Source organism: Pezoporus occidentalis, unplaced genomic scaffold, assembly GCF_034315485.1.
Source record: "Pezoporus occidentalis ecotype Australia unplaced genomic scaffold, CSIRO_AGI_Poc_V1 ctg133, whole genome shotgun sequence".
Taxonomy (NCBI): Eukaryota; Metazoa; Chordata; class Aves; order Psittaciformes; family Psittacidae; genus Pezoporus; species Pezoporus occidentalis.
In genome coordinates this window covers 1467764-1488386 of record NW_026913136.1, presented here as the reverse complement: position 1 = coordinate 1488386, position 20623 = coordinate 1467764, and the positions used below count along the sequence as shown (strand labels likewise).

Here is a 20623-nt window from a genome sequence, read left to right as displayed (position 1 = left end):
GAATTGAGAACAGCTGAAGTTTAAGCAACCTTTGAATTTCATGAATTAATTTTAAAAAAAGGTTCATATTTTTATTTCATATTCCTTAAAGACTGTTGTGTAATTTGTCAGTATTAGCCATTTCCACATTGAATGAAATACTCTTGATGCTTGGAGTCTTCCGGCCTCATTTTATAGCCATATGCAAGAGCTGCTTTAAAGCGTCGATAGCACTGTGCACCTTAAAATTACTTGCACTAGAAATGGTGTAGAGAACAAGTAAATGATTGGTTCAAAAGTACATGGAATAGTAGAAGAAATTGGGTTTACATGTCCCCCTCTAATGTTAAGTGTTCTCAGCCCTTTTAAAGATTAATCTGGAGAGGGAAGACCCAGCTTAAACTTTGCTATTTTGTATTGCAGTTCAATGGTTTGTAGTTTATAAAAAGCATCAGATTAGTTTGTCCCACTTTTAATTCATGTTTCTCAGCTTCATCAATCTGAATCAATCAAGCTTAAGTCAGAATTTTTATGTGTACACTAGTGTTACAGACGGGATGTCTCTGGACAGATCATAAGGACCTTTTTCGTTATGGCTGCTTAGAAGTAAACCTTGTCTGTTAAAATGACTTAAAACATATATAATTTTTTATTAAATTTTATGTGTCTTCTCTTTTGTCTATTTACATGCTTATCTATGTATATTCAGGGTATTGGAGAATTGGTAGTTAGTTAAGCACAAACACGGTTTTGCAATGGTTCTGTATGTATTCTGGCTTGGTTTTACGATCTGGAGAAACAAGCATGCAAAACAGCCAGGTGTGTAGTGCTTAGAATCTTCTTAGTCCAAGTTGCTAAATAAACAATAATCTGAAATTTAAAAGATTATCATGGGATAGCTTGAATTTGTTCCTGTCGTATGAATAGCACTAACCTGAATTTTTCAGTATTTTCTGATTTGCTTTGAATTAAATTGCTCATAGGAATTTTCTAGATGAAAATGCTGTTTTAAATGTACAAATAGCCATTTTAAAAGATCCTTAGAAGTATTTAAACTTGTCCATTGGAAGTTACACTGGAAAATGTAACTTGAGCACTAGTTTCCATGAAGCTGCCTGTGCCTTGACTAAGTGTTGGAGAATGGGTCTCCTCAAATTGAAGACACTTTTGAAACTGAAAACACTCCTGCATCTCCGATATCAGTAGCATGTGATGTAGAACTTCAAATAATAGTGAGATCCTTCATAAAATAAGGCATTGTGTGGAGTAAAGGGAAAGGAAAGAGGTCACTGAGAAAAAGCCATTCAGCTGTCTGATTAATTTGTCTTTTTATTTGATTAATGCAGAGTAATTAATTACAATCTCTGATCTTAAAATTGACAGTCCTATGTAAATTTCAGCTATTATTATCTTGCATCATGTTGCATCCTAACAAAGACTTTGAGGTTGGAAGTCACCTCTGGAAGTCATCTGGTCCATACCCCCTGCTCAGGCAGGGACACCTCTAGTCATTAATGTTTAGAAATTAGCGTTCTTCAGCCCCACTATTGTTGTGGACTCCTTCTACCCACTACTTTGCCTGTAATACTTACCTGTCTGGAAAGGCTTTAACTTTACAAGTGGTCTGAGTTGCAATAGTATTGGTTCCTGTAATGTTTCAGGGATCACAACGTGTGGCCTTTCTGAACAGAAGTAATTTTCTGATGTGTATTTTTTATACATTTATATTGTAATGGAAGACAAATTTTTGCTTTTTTCTGTTCCAGGTTTTCATGTCATGTTATTACCAACACATTCAAACCCAGAAGTGTTCCTATAAATGCAGATCCAGCAGATGTATATGAGTGACAAATTTTGTGCTAGAAAAATTAATCAGGAAGTTTTGCTTAAGTATACATAGCAATAAGACACCTTAAAATGTTATGTGAACTTATAAACAAAAAACACCACTCCTTCTTAGCCAACTTGGTTGATCATGGAACAATTTCCAGAGCTGCAGCTGTTTCTGTAATGTGCAATTAGGGATCTAAATTAAAGTGCTGAACTCCTTTACAGATGTGTTTAATCTTTATGTGATAGATCCTGTAACATGCAAATGACCAGGTTCTGTGCCCCATTCCCCATGTATTAAGCTTTCTAATAAGTGGAACTTCTCTATAGTGGAAGACAGATCTGTGACTTAATTTGAGATGGCCATGAGTTATGCAAAATCATATATAAATGAATGTCTTCCAGTGGTGCTTCAAAAACCCAGAGTATTTGCTTTCCTCATTATTATTATTACTATTATTATTTAGAATGAGCATTCTGCACACTCATTACTCAAGGATTGCACATTGGAAGACTGGCTCAAACATACTATTTTTCCTAACATTGGCCCTGTGTGAGAGAAGTCTAAACTGACCCTGACTCTTTGCTAGGGAGTTGGGATATACTGGAAGAGTGTGTGTACTTATAGATGTATAAATGCTACCCTCCATGTTAGTAATGAATTGATTAACATTTAACAAGCTGACAAATAGCTTCCTTCTGGACTTGAAAAAAATCTAAGTGTCTTAGAAAAAATATTTGCTGTGTCTGAAAATAAGCTTGAAAATTAATGCATTTTTCCTAAATTGAAAATTTTCAAACTTGTTAAACAAGATGAAATAGCTAAATTGAGCAGCAGGTTGGTAACTGCTGTTTCAGATAACTGCATGGGCTTTAACTGCCTCTGGAGGTGTGGGATGGAGCTGTATAGATTGGAAGCTACACTAGCTTTGTGGTAGCAGAGGTAAAAGGAAGAAGGTAAGGAATCATTTCTAGTTCAGTGATACCTATAAATATCTTGTGGGAAATAATCAAAGGAACACCTAAGATTTTTTCTATGAGATTTGAGACACAGCTTGTTATGACGCATTGATATAATCCTTTTTTATGAGTCACAGGCTCAGTCTATAGACCTATTTCAACATCTGTCTAATTTTTAACATGTGGGCAATTGCCATGTGAAGACTCTCAGGCAACTTTATATGGGGTGTGAGATATATCCACATTCTTGCTTGGTATTTTTTGTGAAGAGCTTCAGGACTTTAGTCACATTTAATGTGGATGGAAAATTTAAAAGCAAGATCAGAGCTGACAATGGCAGATTTACGGAGCTATGTGAATACACTTTTAGGACTAGTACCATAGTATGTAACACATTTTGGATATTCTTTCTGATGAGAAAAGATACGATGGTGTTAATTTGCCAGTGCTGTTTTCTACGTTTGAAAATGAAATGAGTTGATTGATTTCAGCTATGTTACCTTTTATTCTGAAAAGCAGTAGTGTGTTTGAGAACAAAGCAAAACAGTAAAAATCTTTGTGAATGCCTGTTTGAGGTACTAGTTTATTTCTACCTGTACCACAGGCTTACATTCAAAAGGCCAATTTTGTATTATCTGTAGTATGTTCTTACAGTAGAAACTTGCTACGGGTCATTTCAGAAGGGAAAACTATAATTTATAAAATGGGTTTAACCAGTTGTAAAGAAGACCAATAATCTCAACAGCGTAACACTGTTTAGTGTAGGTACAAAGTTACCAGTACTGCCAAATCATTTGTACTCTCTTGTGCTGCTAATGTTATTTTCGGTCTGATCAATATTACACAGTTGGGACATTCTTCCGCTATGTACATGAAAACAATTCTATTTTCCCAGCTATATTGTAATCCGATTATTTACTTTCAGAGGTCTGCAGGTTTACCGTGTTTCTTTCGTTTCTCACAAATTAATTTTATTTTTTTTTTTGACTTGGAGTGGAAGGATTAGTAACTCGACTGACTTTGAAAGTATGAACATTTACCTAAAACTGAGTACTGATTCTTTGTAAAATTAGAACTTGCACTGCATTTTGTATTTAAATGCAATGAAAATGGTATCAGCTGCTCAGTGCAGTACTGCGTATTTGAAAACAGCTTGTCAAAACACTTTCTAATTAGTGTGTGCAGTAATTTGCTTTTCTTTAATGCTATTAAAATTCAAGATTTTTGAAGGAAACACATCCTTTGTTAGACTTTTTTAATGTTCAAGTCCTGATATGGAATTTTTGCCTGGCTTCTAACCTTTGCTTCATTTCTCTGATTAATAAATTTAGGTCTTCTGTAATGAATTTGGATGTATGCTATTTGTCATTTAAGTATAGCCTGCCTGGCACTGATGATTTATTTTACTTTTTAAAGGCCATGGTTAAAAGTTTTATGGATGTCTACCAGCTTGCAAGTTCCAGAATTGACATGCTGCTGAGAGAAACAGCATCTCATAAGCTTCCCACTTCAGCCCCGAAGTCCAAGAGCCAAACAGCTTGTCTTCATGAAAATGAGAACCTGCAATTGGTAAGTCTGCTTTTCAGTTAGTTTTTGTCATGTGGCTGTGGTTTCCTAGCCGGCATCTCCCTTCATGCTGCACAGTATCTGTAGGGAAATTCAGTAATATTTCATTATAAACATAATAGAGCAATAACATTTGTGTCAACAGAAACCTTCCAAGACTTTAATAGAAGAGAAAGGGGGTGGTAAAAGTTAACATGAGGATTAATTTTACTACTGTATCTTCTACAAGGACTTATTGATTGCTGCTGTCACTAGAAAATTATACGTTGTGATTTCTTGGGTTTTGACAGTAGAGTGACTGGTTAAACCAGAATATTATTAACTGTGCATGTAAACAAAATATTTGTTAGGAGAAATGCTGGCATTTTTTTAAACAATAGTAGTTATGAATAATACTTCATGCTAAAGTTGCAGGGTTAAAATCCAATTTCAGAAATAATTTCTTGTTGCCTACAAAGATACTTGGAGTTGTTTAAGGCTAATAAGGTGATTCTTCAGATATGAGAGCTCTCTCTAGGGGGATTACTGAATGCAGATGTATTTGTGTCCCACAGGCAGGAGGCCAGACACATAAACTGTCATAAATATGTAGCCAAGTATGTCTAGAATGAGACTGTGCAAGCTGTGCAAGTTGCATACACTTGATGTATTTCTTCTCCATCTTTCTTTATTTTGCCATGTGGAATAAAAGAGAAAATTTGGAGGGTTGTTACTTTTTTGGTAATGTTTTGGTGTTCGGTGGGTTTTTTTTGTGTGTTCTCTCTTTTGTCCTTTCGCCTCTTTTATTCTTGTGAAGCAAAGGATCATAAAGAAAATGAGGATGTTTGCCTTTTTGAAATTGAGGATCGGTTAAGAAGAGATCCTTCACTAATTCAACTGACATAAACACAACAGCAAATGTATATTCAAAGACTGTGGCTGTGGCCTTGGTTGTTTCCAACAGAATTACATTAATTTTTTATCCTGCTTCTATATTGGATCAGTACAATGGGAAATTATTGCAAACAGAAAATATACTAATCAGTGTTGAATTTTAGTTTTCAGAGTTGAATGAAAGCTTTGTTTTATTTGTGACTGCACAACCTTTCTAGGAAACTAAATGAGATCACTTCACTAAAATTGTTCCTTTTCTCCGCCACCCAGGCTTTATGTTTTTTACTAAGTTTACATGTGTCCTGCTGAGCCTGTGCCCAGTGTAATTGGGTTGCCGCTTTTCCTGTTATGATTGGTTTTGTTGTTTAAATCAAGATGACCACTTCTGTACTAATGATTGGGAAGTGTGCCAATCTTGTTGCAGCAAGGTTTGCTTCATTTGGGTTGAGAGAGCTTTTAGCAAAGTTATGCTAGTCCTGCCTGTAAAGGGTTATGCAGTGACTTGATATGTTACAGTGAAAACAAATACCTTGCCCTCCCATCTCTCTCATACCTGTGGGTAAATACAGTGCCTTTAAAGTAATTTGTGTCTGCCTACGGTATCAATGTAAAGATGATACTTTCTGCATTGTCGTAGGATCTGTTGGCCTTCCTATAGAGCCCTCTAGGGAAAATAATAGTTCTTCCTTTAGATGCAGCTTAATTTGAGCCAAAGCATGAGCATTAATGGAAAGTGGGTTAGAATTCTAATGTAGAGGCAAAAAATTTAGAATTATATGTGTTCAAGTTTCAATTAAAAAAAAATGTGCTTATGGTATCTTGTACTATATTTTGATGTTCTGTAAACTTGTCCCTAATATTTGGAAAAGTTGCATCAAGCATGACTTCAGCCATCACAGCTTTCAGGAGCAACCGACATTAGAGTTTCTACCAGTGCTGTTCTGTTCTGATTTTAAGGAAGAAGTTTGTACTATTTTTTTTTTCTGTATTAAAAGAGTAGAACACATATTTTTGCTTGATTATTTGAAATGAAAGGGAGTAATGACTTTTCTTGAATATCTGTTTGGTTTCAGAGTTGTACACACCTTGCTGGTTTCAGTCCACTGTGTTCAATCATATATCCAGTTCTGGTAACGTTGCAGGCAAAACTTTTTATGTAGGAGATAAATACAGCAGCTGGACTGTATTAATTGCAGGTCTTCATATGACAGATGCTTGTATTCCTAGAACAGCAACCTATTACTGAGTGCTAAAGTACATTTTTGAAAAGTCTTTTGGGTGTATACCATCTGTGGACTGTTACCTTATAAGATTAGGGTTTTTCTCAGTATGTTGTGGCTGTCTTTAGATATCTGGGCGCTGGTTATATAAGGTTCGTGCCCTCCCAGCTGTCCACTGCATCTGAATTTGAGCCATTCATCAGTACTCATCTTTTCCATGTTCAGAAGGTAGTGCTTTTCTAATTGATCTTTTTTTGTACTGAAATTTGCTAACTATGTTGCCTTTCTATTCACACCGCTTTTTTTCTGTTCTGTGGCTTGGGTTTTGCTGATAATTGTGAAAAACAAAACTGATGCCATATGGCAATACCAGTGATTCTGACTTCTCATCTTTTATCTAAGACTCTGAAGTGATGTCTCCATCCTCCAGACTGCTTCTAGTCCAGCCACTTTCCTTCTAGTCAGTAGTGTTCAGATTCTGAGGTTATGTGTACTCATGCTAATGCCAACAGAGAAGAACAGGAAGGAGTATGATTATGATGGACAGAGATGAGATGAACGCTGGGAACACTGCTTACAGTGATGAGAATTATTATGTGGGCTGAAGGGGAGTCAGTAGCAGAATGTCTCTGTACTCTTCATTTGTGTCCAGCTGTCTGTTGTACTCATCTCTGATGATTCTTCCCCTGTGCAGAGAAAGGCCCTGTGCATTTTTCATTCTTGCAACTCTTAAAAATTTAGTATGCCTGAAATACAGATTATTGGTTTTCTACCTAAATATTTTTCTATTGTTCCCTATTCCTGTATTGATTTTCCATTTTGCCTTTTTTTTGTTTCTTTACCAAATGCTTCTGAAATTTCCCTTACATTTCTAAAATGTCAGTTTCTTTTTTTTGCAACCATAACAGTTTCATTTCTGTGCATTCCTTTTTTTTTTTAATTACTTTCTCTGAAGTGCAAGTGCCACAGTCACAATTCTGTCCTCCATTACTTGCTTCATTGCCACATACCACATATATGTCAGGTTATGCGTATAATTGGTAGACATGATGATGATCATAATAATAATAATAATTCAGCTAAGAAGATATCATTGATATGGCTGTATGTAGTCTTGGCTATAGGTATGTAGGTTGCAAGAGGAGGAACAGAGAAGCCAGCAGTCAGCCTCTAGCATGAAATAAGATAATTACTTCACTGAGCACTGAACTCATTACTGGACTGGCACTGCTGTTTTCTCCATGAAATTTAAGGAACTGTATTGTTTCCTTTTACATGACTCTGCCTTTATGTCTTATTATTTTCCTTAGAAGGTGGATTTAGTGGAAGTACTTCACTGGTAGTAGCTAACTAACTGTGTACACCATCTGTATGTAAGCGAAGAAGGTATCAGCTAAAATGTTCTTTCTTTTATTTCTGTTTTCCTGCCTGTTTCTTGCTCAGCAACATCTAGTAATATAAACATCATAAGCTGTGCTGTGCTTAGGGTTTCCTGGTAAATGAATGCTTGCCAGTTACTTTAGCAGTACTGGACTCTGCTGCTTTGGTCCACTTTAATTCTTCAGATACATTAGTTTATTACTATACTTAGACTTTCATTCAGAGTTGCAGTAATAAGTAGGCTTTGAACTGAGAGCTTTAAAATGCTGCACTGTGCAGTAGTATAGTCAAAAGCGATTATTCTGTGGGTGCTGGGGAGTGACATGATATTGTATTAGTCACATGGACAGCACATGAAACAGCGGTGTCTCTGCTGCCAGAGATTTTGTAGCTGCAATCACAGTGTTCTTGAGAGTGGATGCAGTGACACTGTATTTTCCAGTGTGACTTGATATATAGGAGGAACTGACAGAACATTATAAAATTTCTTCACAAAGTGTTCTGGTAGCTTTTGGCCCTGAGATACCAGTACTGATGTCAGGATTTTAAGAATTTAAAATATTCTGGTATCAGTTTTGGCAGGCAAAAAAAGCACTGTTATATTGCAGGTGGTCAGGTGTTTTTCTGATCCTGAACATGCAGCTGATCTGGTGATATTACTTCCTTTCTCTGCTTTCACTTCAGAATCAAAGGAGTGCAGAAAACAAAGTGTGAAATAACAGTGATTTATAAAGATAACAGAAAGAAATAAGCTTTGTGTGCACAGGATAAATGGGAATTTGGGGAGCTAAACTGAAAGGGGGAGAGGGTGCATTTCAGATGGGTGAGAGGTGAAGTTCTGTAGAACTGGAAGAAGAGCAGGGTTCTCTAACTGTGAAAACGTAGTTGTCTTTGGATGCTTCTAACTGAGTTTGAAAATTGAATCACTCATTGCTCTGTGTGGCTTTGCATCATCCTTACTTCTTCCCCCGCCCCTTGCAGTTGTGGTTGTCTCTGTCCTTTGTCTGAAAATGCCTAATGATGTCACTGAAAGTACTGGAAAGACATAATTATATGTTTTGGTAAGATGAGATAAGCAAGGAGAATCATCTTACATGTGGAAAATCCTTATTTATTGTTGAGATGCTAGTAATAGACGTATGCTTGTATTTTTTTGATGAGGAACTACATTAAGCAAAAAGTACATTTTTCTTTCTACTCAGAGCAGTCAGCTCTCAGTTCTTATGATCTACTTGAATCCTGGTCATGGAGGGGTGTAGAGAGAAAAGAAATATTTAAAACTCAAAATTTAACTACACCAGTTTCTTAGCCTGGCTGTTCTGGGCAGTGGTTTTACTTATCTTTCTTCTCATATACCCTTTGTTCCCTTGTTACCAGTTCAGCCTGCATTTTAAGACTGAGACGCATCTAATAGGGACACAATGCCTTACATTTGCAATTATGAGGACAGAGCTGGAGTGAAAATAAAACACCCTGTTTGCCTTTTCACTTGCTGCATAGGAGAAAGGGATTTACTCCATCGGTGTCATGTTAAATGTTAGAGAGCATCTTTCATGGGCTGGAGCCATATCTCTTGTGTTAAGACATGGAATGACTGATGTAGCTGGGGGAATTCTTCCCAGATGTTGCAATAATCAGATAGGTCCTGGATGAAAACTCTGCTTGGCTTTTCCACTACTTCATGCTAGCCTGATGCATAGTTGAACTGAAAATATTTTTTGAAAGATTTGGAATTGAACTGTTTTTTTGAAAGATTTGGAGAGACCAGTTTTTAATTTGCCTTGCAAAAAATAATCAGATTTGTTATTATTACCCTCTGTCTTGCAGTGTTTTCTTGGAAACAGTCTAGGATAAAACTGAGTAGGATATGAACCTCAAATAATTGCAACTTTCGCTCAGGACAGTTGATTGCCAGTGTGTGGTTTATTTGCTGTGAAACACATGAATGTTCGTAACTTGATAGAAAATAAAGAAAAATCTGACAGGCTCACAAGGAGAGTTTCTCAGTTGTTGGAGATGATAATAGGTGTGAAAGAGTGGAGGTATCAGTATAGCCAAAAATAGAAAACTGTATTCGTAATATTTACTAAGTCTCTATCAGGCTAAATCCTTAAAGCAGTAATATCTTCCAGAAACTATTTTTTATTTAAATATTTGCATTTCTTACCTGATATTAAGTAGTTGGGTGTAATTTGCCAACCTTACTGCATAGCCAGGGAATGCAGGTGTCATAGCGCAAATGCTCACCTTGTCATGTGGTATTGCTTACACAAGTAATAGTTGTAACCAAACAGTATAAATCCTACAGTTTAAACGATTTGCTTATTATGTAGTACCAATAAAAAAAAATAATATGAAACCAGTAATATAAATCACATTATGTAACTTGGGGCAAGGTGTTCGAAAGCAGTTACAGTAATTCAGCGACACATTTACTATTGTGTAAAGAGTACTTCCTTTTTTATGCAACATTTTTTTGATAATATTCTAGGTATGTGAACTTTTAACTTGTCAGACTATTGTAACATACTTGAAAATTATAGTAATTTGATTAAAATGTTGCCTATAAGGCAAAAGGTTCAGTTAATAGAATCCATATGTAATTAAAGTGCAGAACTAAATGTAATCAGACCTCAGTGACTGGTGCCTTCAATATTGATAGTTTTACAGTGGCCTCTGGGGTTGAAAGTTTATGTTAAAGTTAGTAATGTAGCTGCGCTCCAGAAAAAGAGCAAGACTGTTTAGCCATTTCAACATCCTGAAGTGATAGTCACGCAGCAAAAATAGTTGATAGTCTGAATTTTAGGGGTATCTTCCACTGGCAGGTGGTAGGAGAGCAAGACTATTGGAGTGTTCTAGTCAGAGAATTGCTTTCAGCAGCAACCCTACTACGTAAACATCCCCAAATGAAGGATCTTGCTGTGAGGAAGTAACAGTGCTTTTTTTTTTTTTTTTTTTTTTTTTTTTTTAAGAATATAGTTACTTCATTTGTGTGAATTTATGTTTGAATCATCTGAAAGTTACAGACACAACACTATGTACCAAGCCACAAAAGAAGTTTAAAAAAATTTCCTGAACTTAAAAAAAAAATAAAAATTATTTTCTCTGGACAGTTTTAAGAGACGACGTCCTGTGTTAGAGTTCTCTAATCATCACCAGCACAATTTACAATCAGAACACACAGAGAGCCAGTTCAGACCAGCTCATCTGTTGACTTTGGCAGAAGCCCTTAATCTCACTGTGTGCAGCTGCCACTTGAGATCTGGGGACTCGGCAGAGAGCCGAAGGAGGGTGGGATGCAGGGTTGGTCAAGGCATGAACACATAGGCCTGCTTCATTTCAACAGCCATACACTGCTTTTTTTTATAGTCTTTTCATTTTACAGCCTTTTTTTTTCTCCTAAAAAAACCCCAAAACAACAAACCCCAACCAAAACCCAACCCTGAAATTAAATGAGGACCTCTCATGAGCCACTGCGCTCCAGGCATAAGAAATTGTAATGTCTGGCTTCCAGAAACTGTCCCGTCAAAATGTGCTTCTGATTAGGTGGCTTAATTACAGCTGTGAAAACAATGTTGATTTAGGCCTCAAGATTCCAGTGCATGTCAGCCGTTATTAGCTAGCCTTGGACTGAAGCCACCATTTTAAAACTCTCTACCACTAAAGTCACACACTGCCTGACAACTTTTTATTTAGGCCGAAATGTTGCCAGAAGCAACAAATTTTATGCAAAATATTTTTCATTGTGCAAATTTCAAATGTGACACTGTTGATGGACATAAAATGGGTAGTTATGTGTGTACTTCACCAAGTCCGAAACCTAACTTCTGGGAGAAAAAAAACCAAACCCCAAGCCCTCCACTGAACAAAAAAACAACAAAAACCCCTAAACCCAACACTCCCTCTCCTTTTCAAATAGTTTTTGTAAAGTTTGACTGACATAATGCTTAATTTTAATTCCTTTAATTCAGTTTTATTCCAAATCCAGCATGTTGGTTTAACCACCCAATTTTATTGCATCTAAATTTTCCTGACAGTTTCATTTGCTGTTGGGAAATAAAATTGCCGGTTTTGCAACATGGGAAATAATGGCTAGTTTCAAAACCAATGTGTTTGAAACTTCCTTTGCCTGAAGCAGGTTAAGGCACACACTCAATTTACTTTAAGGGAAAAAAGCTCATTAAATAGTTTTAATATTTTAATATAATTTAAGTAACAGCTTTCACAGTGGGAAGGCTTATTAGGCCCATGTATTTACACCTGCAGAGAGGTAAATGTTTGGGTAATTAGGTGGTTTCCAGTACTTCAACTTTTCAGTGTAGTTGCATTTAATGCTGTAAAGACTGTAGATGGACACAATGCATTCCTTGCATTTAAACATTACATTTCCACTTGTAGTATTTTGCTTTCAGGTGCTTAAGAAAGAGGTTTAAGTGGGGTTGGATTTGTCTTTTTGTTTTTTTCATTGTTTTTTTTTTTTCTTTTTTTTTTTGTTTTGTCTGTTCTTAAAGTCTCCTTAATGACATGAATTGGCTAAGGAATGTGAGTGGATGTGTGTGGGTGTTAGCTCTCTGCAGAGGATGGTGCTTTGGGGAAGCAGGATCTACATTCTCACTTCACAGTTGCCATGAAATTCCAGATGTCCTTGCTGTGCAGTTTAATGGAAACCATGAAGTTCCTAAATGACCACAGGTTTGTTCTGATGTTAAGCACAAACGAAATTTTTCAAGTCGTTGGCTGGGTCACAAAAAAGGAGGGTCATGTTTTCAGGAAGGTAATCTCCTTTTCTTTTTTTCCTTCATGGTTTGCATTTCTATGGCATTAGAAATGTGTTTCTAGTGAGGTACTGGAACTCGCAAACAAGTGTCCTCAGTTCCCAGGACTGAAAACAAGACACTTGGAATCTGAAGTTGTATTCATCTCTTATCCTAAATACTCAGGCCAGTGCAGCAACTGTACCTCCCAGAGCAGCTAATTGGAAATTGATTTAGAGAAAATAATGATTTGGATAAGGAAACAAGTCTGAAGTATAGGTTCAAGTTTGCCCTGTAAAAAATCATCATCCATTCATTCTCTGCATGTAGCAGATTAACAGAGAAAAAGGAAGCGAATACCTACACTTCATTTTGTTCAGTTCTTGAAGGAAAAATACTGGAACAAGTTAGTCCTTTATTTTCTTTGCAAAGTGGTGCATAGGTTTTCCTACAACTAAATGTTTCAGAAAGACCCCATTTGCTCTGGAAGGCAATTATGACTTGGGAGACAGCAACATGATGCATTTTTCTTTATTAGAGGTCTTTGCAATGGTATTTTGAAATGTGTTTTGTTGGTAATATGCAAAGAGTTTTATTCACTAGCCATGTATGTTTCCTTCCTATTTTCTACACACTCCTGTTTCTTTTGCCTTTTTCCCACACCTCTCAAAGTGACATTTTTAGCATGTCAAATTAAAAGATGATTTTGGATATTATTACGTATACCGCTAATGCTGCAGTAGAAATAAACGTATTTGGATTGCTAGACAGGCTGTTATTTTGAGAACTGGATATTATAGACCGAGACATTTAACCCTGGGGAAAAATTTTGCAAAAGAACACAGCTGAGGATACAATTTTACTGGCTTTACAGAAGAAAAGGAATATTCTCTACAAAGGCAGACAAATTCACTTCTTTCCAGGCTCAAGGACTTTTACTTAGGCCAGAAGGTGCTTCCTCGTCCCTTTTGAAGAAGTTATTTCAAGAAAGAGAGCTGGGAAGCTTCTATTATTCCCTGCTAAACTGTGGGTTAAACATAAAGGGAATGTCTGTTTGTTCTGAGACTGAATTCGCTGAGAAATTTTTGGAGGGGATTAAAGCATGGCTGTGCTTGAATGAGTCTAGCTCGGATACTTAAATGGCAAATGAATCCTTGCAATCCAGATTGTCATCTTCCTGATATTTTCTTGACATTTTAAATTTAGATCCTATAAGATACACTGTTGTCAATAGTTTTTTTCTTGTTCTGACACCTCTTTGGTTTTGTGTTTCAAGGTAAATATGGAAAGCATGTTTATAAGGAGAAAATTCAGTGCTAATCTTCAGGCATTAGCTTTGATGAATAGTGCAGAATGTGTAGATGCTACCTGTGAGTTGCAATTCAATTGATTGGGAATATAGGTCCAAGTACTTTTGTTCTCTTTTGTGGTGTTTCTTGTTTACTTTGTAACACTATAGCTCACCAGCCAGTTTGCAGGGAAAAAATACAAGAGATCGAGACCTAGGACAGTGTTTCCAGGAGTCTGCCTCTTTCTAAGCTAGCCTCAGACGTGAACACACGTGCAGCGCTCACTGCCCCACTTAGAATGTAGTATGGCTAATGCTACACACACACATTAAAAAACAAAACGCAAAAAAAATTGTGCTGACCTTTAACAGGATTTGGCCTGGAGAGTATATTTGAGCATAAACCTACATTTTAAATAGTGGGGAAATAAGTAGTACTGTAAGTCATACTGTAAGTATTTATAAAGCAAAATCTCAGAGGTTTACGTTTCCCTCAGGATGGCATTCCTACCAGCAGAGAATTCAGTGCCAGCTAGTGGGCAAACTTTTATTCAGAGGAGATGACTGTCTCTGCTGCTTAATCTGCTTTACTTTGTGCTTTTCTGAAATTTATAAAATCATCAGATATTTTTCTGTTGGTTTGTTTAAGCAAAACTTTCCCATAATTGTGCACGTTTGTATTCTTTTAAAGTGTGGAGAAAAAGAACAAACCTTTGCATTCCTTTCTGTGACATTTTTGCAGTAGAGCAGTGTCGTTTTGTAGAAATACATGTTTACCTACTTCCATTGCTGATTGATTGCATTTTGTACTTTTAACAGTTAATGCAAGAAATAGTAATAATAGTAAGAACAACAAAACAATAACAACAAAAAAAAACCAAAACAAAACAGAAAACCAAAGCACAATACATTAAAATATACTAGAGAGTATGACTTGCAGAGATGACAGGAAATTCAGAGTTAGGGCACGAAGCATAACAGTGTTCTTAATTCATAATTTTATTGCTGTAATTTTATTCCTGTGACACTGGCATGTTTTAAGGGCATACAGTCAGCAACTTACATCTTAATGTTTATTTATATTGAGTTTTTCATATTTAAGTCACACTGCTTAATATTTACCCAACCTATATTTCTTTTTTTTGTTGTTGTTGTTTTTAAGTTAGGTATAAAAATTTCTCATAGAAGCCTGTGAAACCCACATTATGTAGAGAAAGCACAACTTTTTCCAGTTTACTATAGGTAAGGACCTATCTTCTCCAGGGACTGGGCTCCCTGAAGCAGTTTGGCCTGTTGAATAAACCAGTACTTGAAGAAATTATAAAAATGTGAAATGAGTACACTCTGGGGTAAAGAGCTTTATTGTCAGCTAAAAGGATGTTACCATGATAATAATAATAGTGATTTTTTAAAATATCTTGTGTTTTCTTCAGTTTGTGTAATGGTTCAGTTAAAGAAAGAGGTTTAGAAACAAACATGCTTCTTAAGCTATAACTTTGCTTTTCCGTTTTACAAGAATTTGTGGGTTTTTGTTGACTTATTTTATAAATAGTACCTTTTCAAAAGAACCTTTTTGTTAAGCAATCAATTTTTTCTTTTTAGTGGAAGGTAGGATATCTTTAAATTACACGTAAGTAATAAAATTAACAAAAATAATACACACAGGAATAATGTGGTCAGTCACCAGCAGTTTCCCTGCTATGTGTGATGATATTAGGAAAGCAAAGTGACATTATAATGATGTAATGATTTCATTTCATCCTTTTCAAATGGTGTAATTGTTTCAGTTCATTTTAGATGGAGACCTGTGGAACCTGTAAAGCCACCTTGCTTTAAGACACCACACTTCTGGATCTGGCTCTCAACTGAAACTGGTCCATAAACCCATAGTTCATTCAGTAAAATACACCATAAAGCTGACATTGCAATACGTGCCTGACTTAAATTTGTATGTTTATCAGTATTTTGAAGGCCTTTTGTCCTACCTAGGTAATGGTTGCAGGTACTTTGACAGTCTTTGGTGGCTACAGTAATGAAATATTTCGCTAATTTTTCAGCTTCTGTTGGGTACCAAGGGTCGTCTGTGATCAAAAAAGCATCATCTCATATGGTGATTATAAGCTTATGCTTAGGGAACTGTTAGGTTTTTGGGCTCTGTGTGACACCAAGCTTGCTTGTTCAGAGTATACTAAATGCACTGCACTCTTTCGGGAGCCTGGACATGTATTGTAACTGAACCAGGACCTTGCAAGTTTTCCTGACACTAAAAGTCACACAGTTCTGTTTAAATTTGTGCATGTCAAAACATCCTATTGCTTCAGGAATGTCTAGTTTAATTTAATAACTTACTTAAGTTTACTACACTTCAAATAAGAGAGTTTTTATAAGAGCATCATTAATCAGGAGCTTAGAATAAAGGAATTAAAGGTATCATTCTGGAATGTTCAAAGCACACAAAATTACTGAAATATCACTGTGTAAAATTATTTTTTAAAGTTTTGTTAACACGTTTTTTGTTTCATAAACCAGAAAGCTGAAGAAATCTTTCCACAAGTCTCCTTTTATGTTCTTCATGACTTTTCTGATGAAAAAAATTTTACACACTGGATGAAAGTTTGTAGTGTTGTATGTGATAATGGTGGGTTCTGGTTTTGGGGTGGGTTTTTTGTTTTGTTTTTGCTATTCTCTTGTGCTTTCAGAACACTCATTTGACATATATATGTATGTGAAAGGATGAAAATCCATTACCATGTTTTTTATGTTGATTCACGTAAAATATGATTGGTATGCTGAAAATACTACTTATATTTGCCTTCCGTTTTGCAAGTGGACTCACTCAAACAGGATGTTCAGCCTCACATAATAGCGATTATCTAGTACCTGAGCTAAGGGCAGCTCTTAGAGGCTGATTGTACTCAGGAATCTGGTAAGTATAAAAAGTTGAAGTAATTGTTAGATTTCTATTTCTTTAATTTCAGTCTGAAGTATAGTGTATATATAAATTTGGCCAAAACCAATAGAGACAGTAAACCTAGCTCACCCGCACTCAAGTTGTTTATAGCTGATAAGCTTGATTCCTTGCCCAGTTAGTGTAATTTGGATCTTGCATTTACAAAAGACCTACATGTTAGCCATCAACTGAAATTGAGCCTGAAATATTTTTTTAGGCCATTCAGATATCAACTGATATTTTATAAGCAGTAAGTTGGTTGGAAAGCCAACTGTTTTCCCTGACCATTACTGTTATAAAACTACCCTTTAGAACTCTATTGAATATACACTGTGTCAGATACTACATGCAGTTTACAACAGGACTAATTCTCTCCTGAAGTTAGTTCAGCTAAGGGTTATTGGGGATGTATGAACATTAAAGTCCTTGGTATGGTTAAACAAACAAAAGTTTGAAAACTATCCCAAAACTACAGGGAGCCAAAAGTACCTCTTCCTGGTGAATATATCTCTAGGCTAGTTTATGAGGAAGGGGGATGCAGCCCTTATCAGGCTTTTGGCTGGGAGGTAGCAGGCTACACCTCTGCATTGGACAATCCAGACAATGTACACTGCATTGGCCAGTGGTAAAAGGGTGTAACCCCTTGTCCTCCTAATACATTTATGATTTTAATCATAAACATTCATTTTGGAAAACTGAGTAGTTCAGTAGTAATAGTTCATTTCTAAACGTTTTTAGGTCTGTTATTAGAGGAACTTTAAAAGAAGCTACTCAGTTCAATACAGTTATTTAGATGAGCTGAGATTTAGGTTAACGGGAAGCCTAATACAAATGCAGGGATTCTTACTCAGCATACGTTTGTCTGTATTTTGGATAACGATTGAAATCAGTCTGTTTTTCAGATAAGTGCAGATATGTTTCATAAACCATGCCTGTATCCAGTTTCTGGTCCAAATTCTGTTGTCTCCTAAGAACTAACATCATTCTGCTATTTGGGGGTGCCAAAAGCTGTCAATTCATGAGATCAGCATTTACCTTCTCATGTCAGGATTATGGACAACACCACCATTATTATATTCTCGCAACCAAGTGAAAACCAAATCACTTTTTGTTCACCTAAAGGTTTTTGCAGACATCTGCAGTAAAATGCCATGTATGCATATTAATTCTGAGTCGTGCCATTTTCCTACTTGAAATCTGAGTGAGATGTTTGCTACATTTCTTTTTCATTGCTGCAAAACTATTCACTTTTGCATCAACAACTTCTGCCAGAGATGTGTGCATTCCAAGTCTTTAAGACTTCTTTTCATCACATTTCATAAAAATAAGTTGATTCTATGTCCTTGCTATAAATTCCTGTTGAGGAAGATGTCCACTTTACCTCTCCATCAATGTTATTTCCTTTTTGTTTTGTTTCCTTCATGCTATAGTGTCTCATGAACTTCCACTTTCTATAAACTGGATGCATACTTCTTTTTATGAGAATTAGATTTCTCGTGTGAAAAAATGCCCTTTTAGTTGTTTTTAGAGAGAACTTCAAGGGTACTTGTCCTTGTAGAGATACCAAAAAGCAAATAGTTTACATAACCTGTCTGAACTTACTGTAATTTAGCAAACACCAGAATCTGACCAGGCTTTGTCTTTTGAGTCTTGCCTTACTTCAGGAAGCATTCACTGTGGCAGTTCTCCTTATTCCACTGTCCAGACACCAGTGCTCATCCAGACTGTTCCATCCGTGGTAAACACTGTACCTCTTCAGCAAAGAGTGCTTAAGCATCATCAGTACTTACTGCATATTGGACTTTCAAGGGCCTTTTGTGACTTACTCTACATGTATATTGCAAATATACTTGAGAAAAATAGTGAACAAATTGGACTATTCTCAATGCATCTGTCTGCAAAGTAAGAGTTAGTTCCACCTTTGTACTCATTTTTATATAAGCTGTTGGTAGAATCCTAAAATGTTGATTTCCATTTTTTATAATAGTTAATTTGTTTTCTTAGCTACATAGATTTATATTTCTGAACATCATTCCTCAAAAATATTGCATGTTTGGCATAAATGCATAGGAAAAATTAATCTTCTGAATGCCTAAAGATTTTTTAATGCAAGAAAGCTGAATCATAAAGGCACTTTCATTGTTCCTAGACCTTTCTCCTTTATGTTGTTAAACATTACTATTAGAAATAATTACTCTTTCCCTCTTCCCCTCTTACATCCAAATTGCTGATACAGTATATCTTTATTAATTAAAAAGTGATTGAAGTATTTTACTGAATCAGTGTAATTTCTTTTTTACCAAAATGTTTATGATGATTAGCTGTAGGATTCTTCATTAAAATTAGTCTTTGGTAAAAGATGGATTAATGCACCACTGCCAAAGGTCTGCTGTCCTTGTCCTGTTTAGCAGCAGAATGCCTAAACTGTAGTTGCATCAGTTTGGTGCAGACAAAAAGGAAGGTAGCTAAGCATTTTGCTGTGTGTGAGCAGTTAGAGGGCAAGCAGACACCATGCACCTTGACCACCTATTATGAAGCTTTTTGCTGCAGTGTCAAGTGAGAGAGAGTTAATTGGGTGAAGCTGTAGAGCATGTTAGGGGCATGGTAAAGGGTTGCTGTCTGACAGCTGAATGTCAGCAGAAGCTAGTGAAGTGTGGCTGAGAGACAGAGACCTGTCACAAAGTTCATGTGGACTGTAGCACAGTTAGGGAGATGAAATGTGGTTCTGTCTCACTTTCTCCCTCATTGCATTCAAGCACCTTAAGATTTCACACTGTATGTGTCAACCCTTGTTCTCTAAGCTGTTTTCTCCTAACACTTCTGCATTCAAATGATTGGACAGAAGATGCTAATGTTTGGCAAAATGAATGTAAATACACGTTTCTCCTTTTTCTGCTAGAGTGGCAGTATATATGCAACTGAGACAAAACTTTGAAAGCTTACATCAGACAGTCACGCTGTCTTGGAATTCAGCTGATGACTGAATACATTTCTCAAGAGAGTATGAAGTTTGACACTTTAACTAGTTGGATAGGGACTGTTTTCCCACTAGCACTGGAAGAAGAAAAGACTAAGTGGGGAGGACGATTTCATGAGCTGCTTGTGCCTCAGTATGGTGTTGTGAGTGTTTTAGTCTCTGGTTGTAGTCACCTTCTCCCCTTCTTGCTAGAAAGCAAAGAGATGAGGGAACCTTGAGAGAGAAAAATACTTATCTGAGGCAATGAAATGCTGTGGGAAAATTCACATAGCAGGAAAGGCTTTCCTGGGAGCAAGAGTAGCATCAGTTAAAGATGGTGCTAATTTTATACACTGCTGCAAAACATGGAGAGGTGTCACAACAGTTTGTAAGAGTACAGTGTGCTTTTCAGTGTTGTTTGCAACATGCAGCACAAGATAAACAAATAGCCATTTTAGTTAGATTAAAAATAGATATATAGAAGTTGCTTCCATTCCTGAGAAAGTGGAAAGACAGTGGTAGATAGCATGGGCAAAAAGTACCAAAGAATTTGAAAACCTGAATTGAAATCAGTACAGAGTGAGCATTTCACCATGAAAATAGTGCATTACATACTTTGCCTAATGTTTTGGTATTATTAGTCTAGTGCAGAAAATTTGACCTGAAAATAGGAGGTTTCCATGTGTGTTGCAATGAAGAATCTGGAAGAGAAATTTACTATGTAGGCTATATGTTGGATTTAGGCCAAAATATTTAGAAATCATTAAAATCAGCAATGCAAAAACAAGTTATTTGTCAATAAGCCAACAAAACGTTGAAGAGAAGGTGTTCATCTGATGTGATAATACATGTGATAATACATTCTTC

At 36.2% G+C, this 20623-nt stretch overlaps 1 protein-coding gene across 1 annotated transcript in view; it reads left to right on the top strand.

Moving 5' to 3' along the window:
* Positions 1 to 20623, top strand: part of CCDC171 (coiled-coil domain containing 171) — a 149963-nt gene that overhangs the window by 120392 nt on the left and 8948 nt on the right. The window contains 1 exon segment of the mRNA XM_062609002.1: positions 4186 to 4338. Coding sequence (XP_062464986.1) covers positions 4186 to 4338 — 153 coding nt within the window.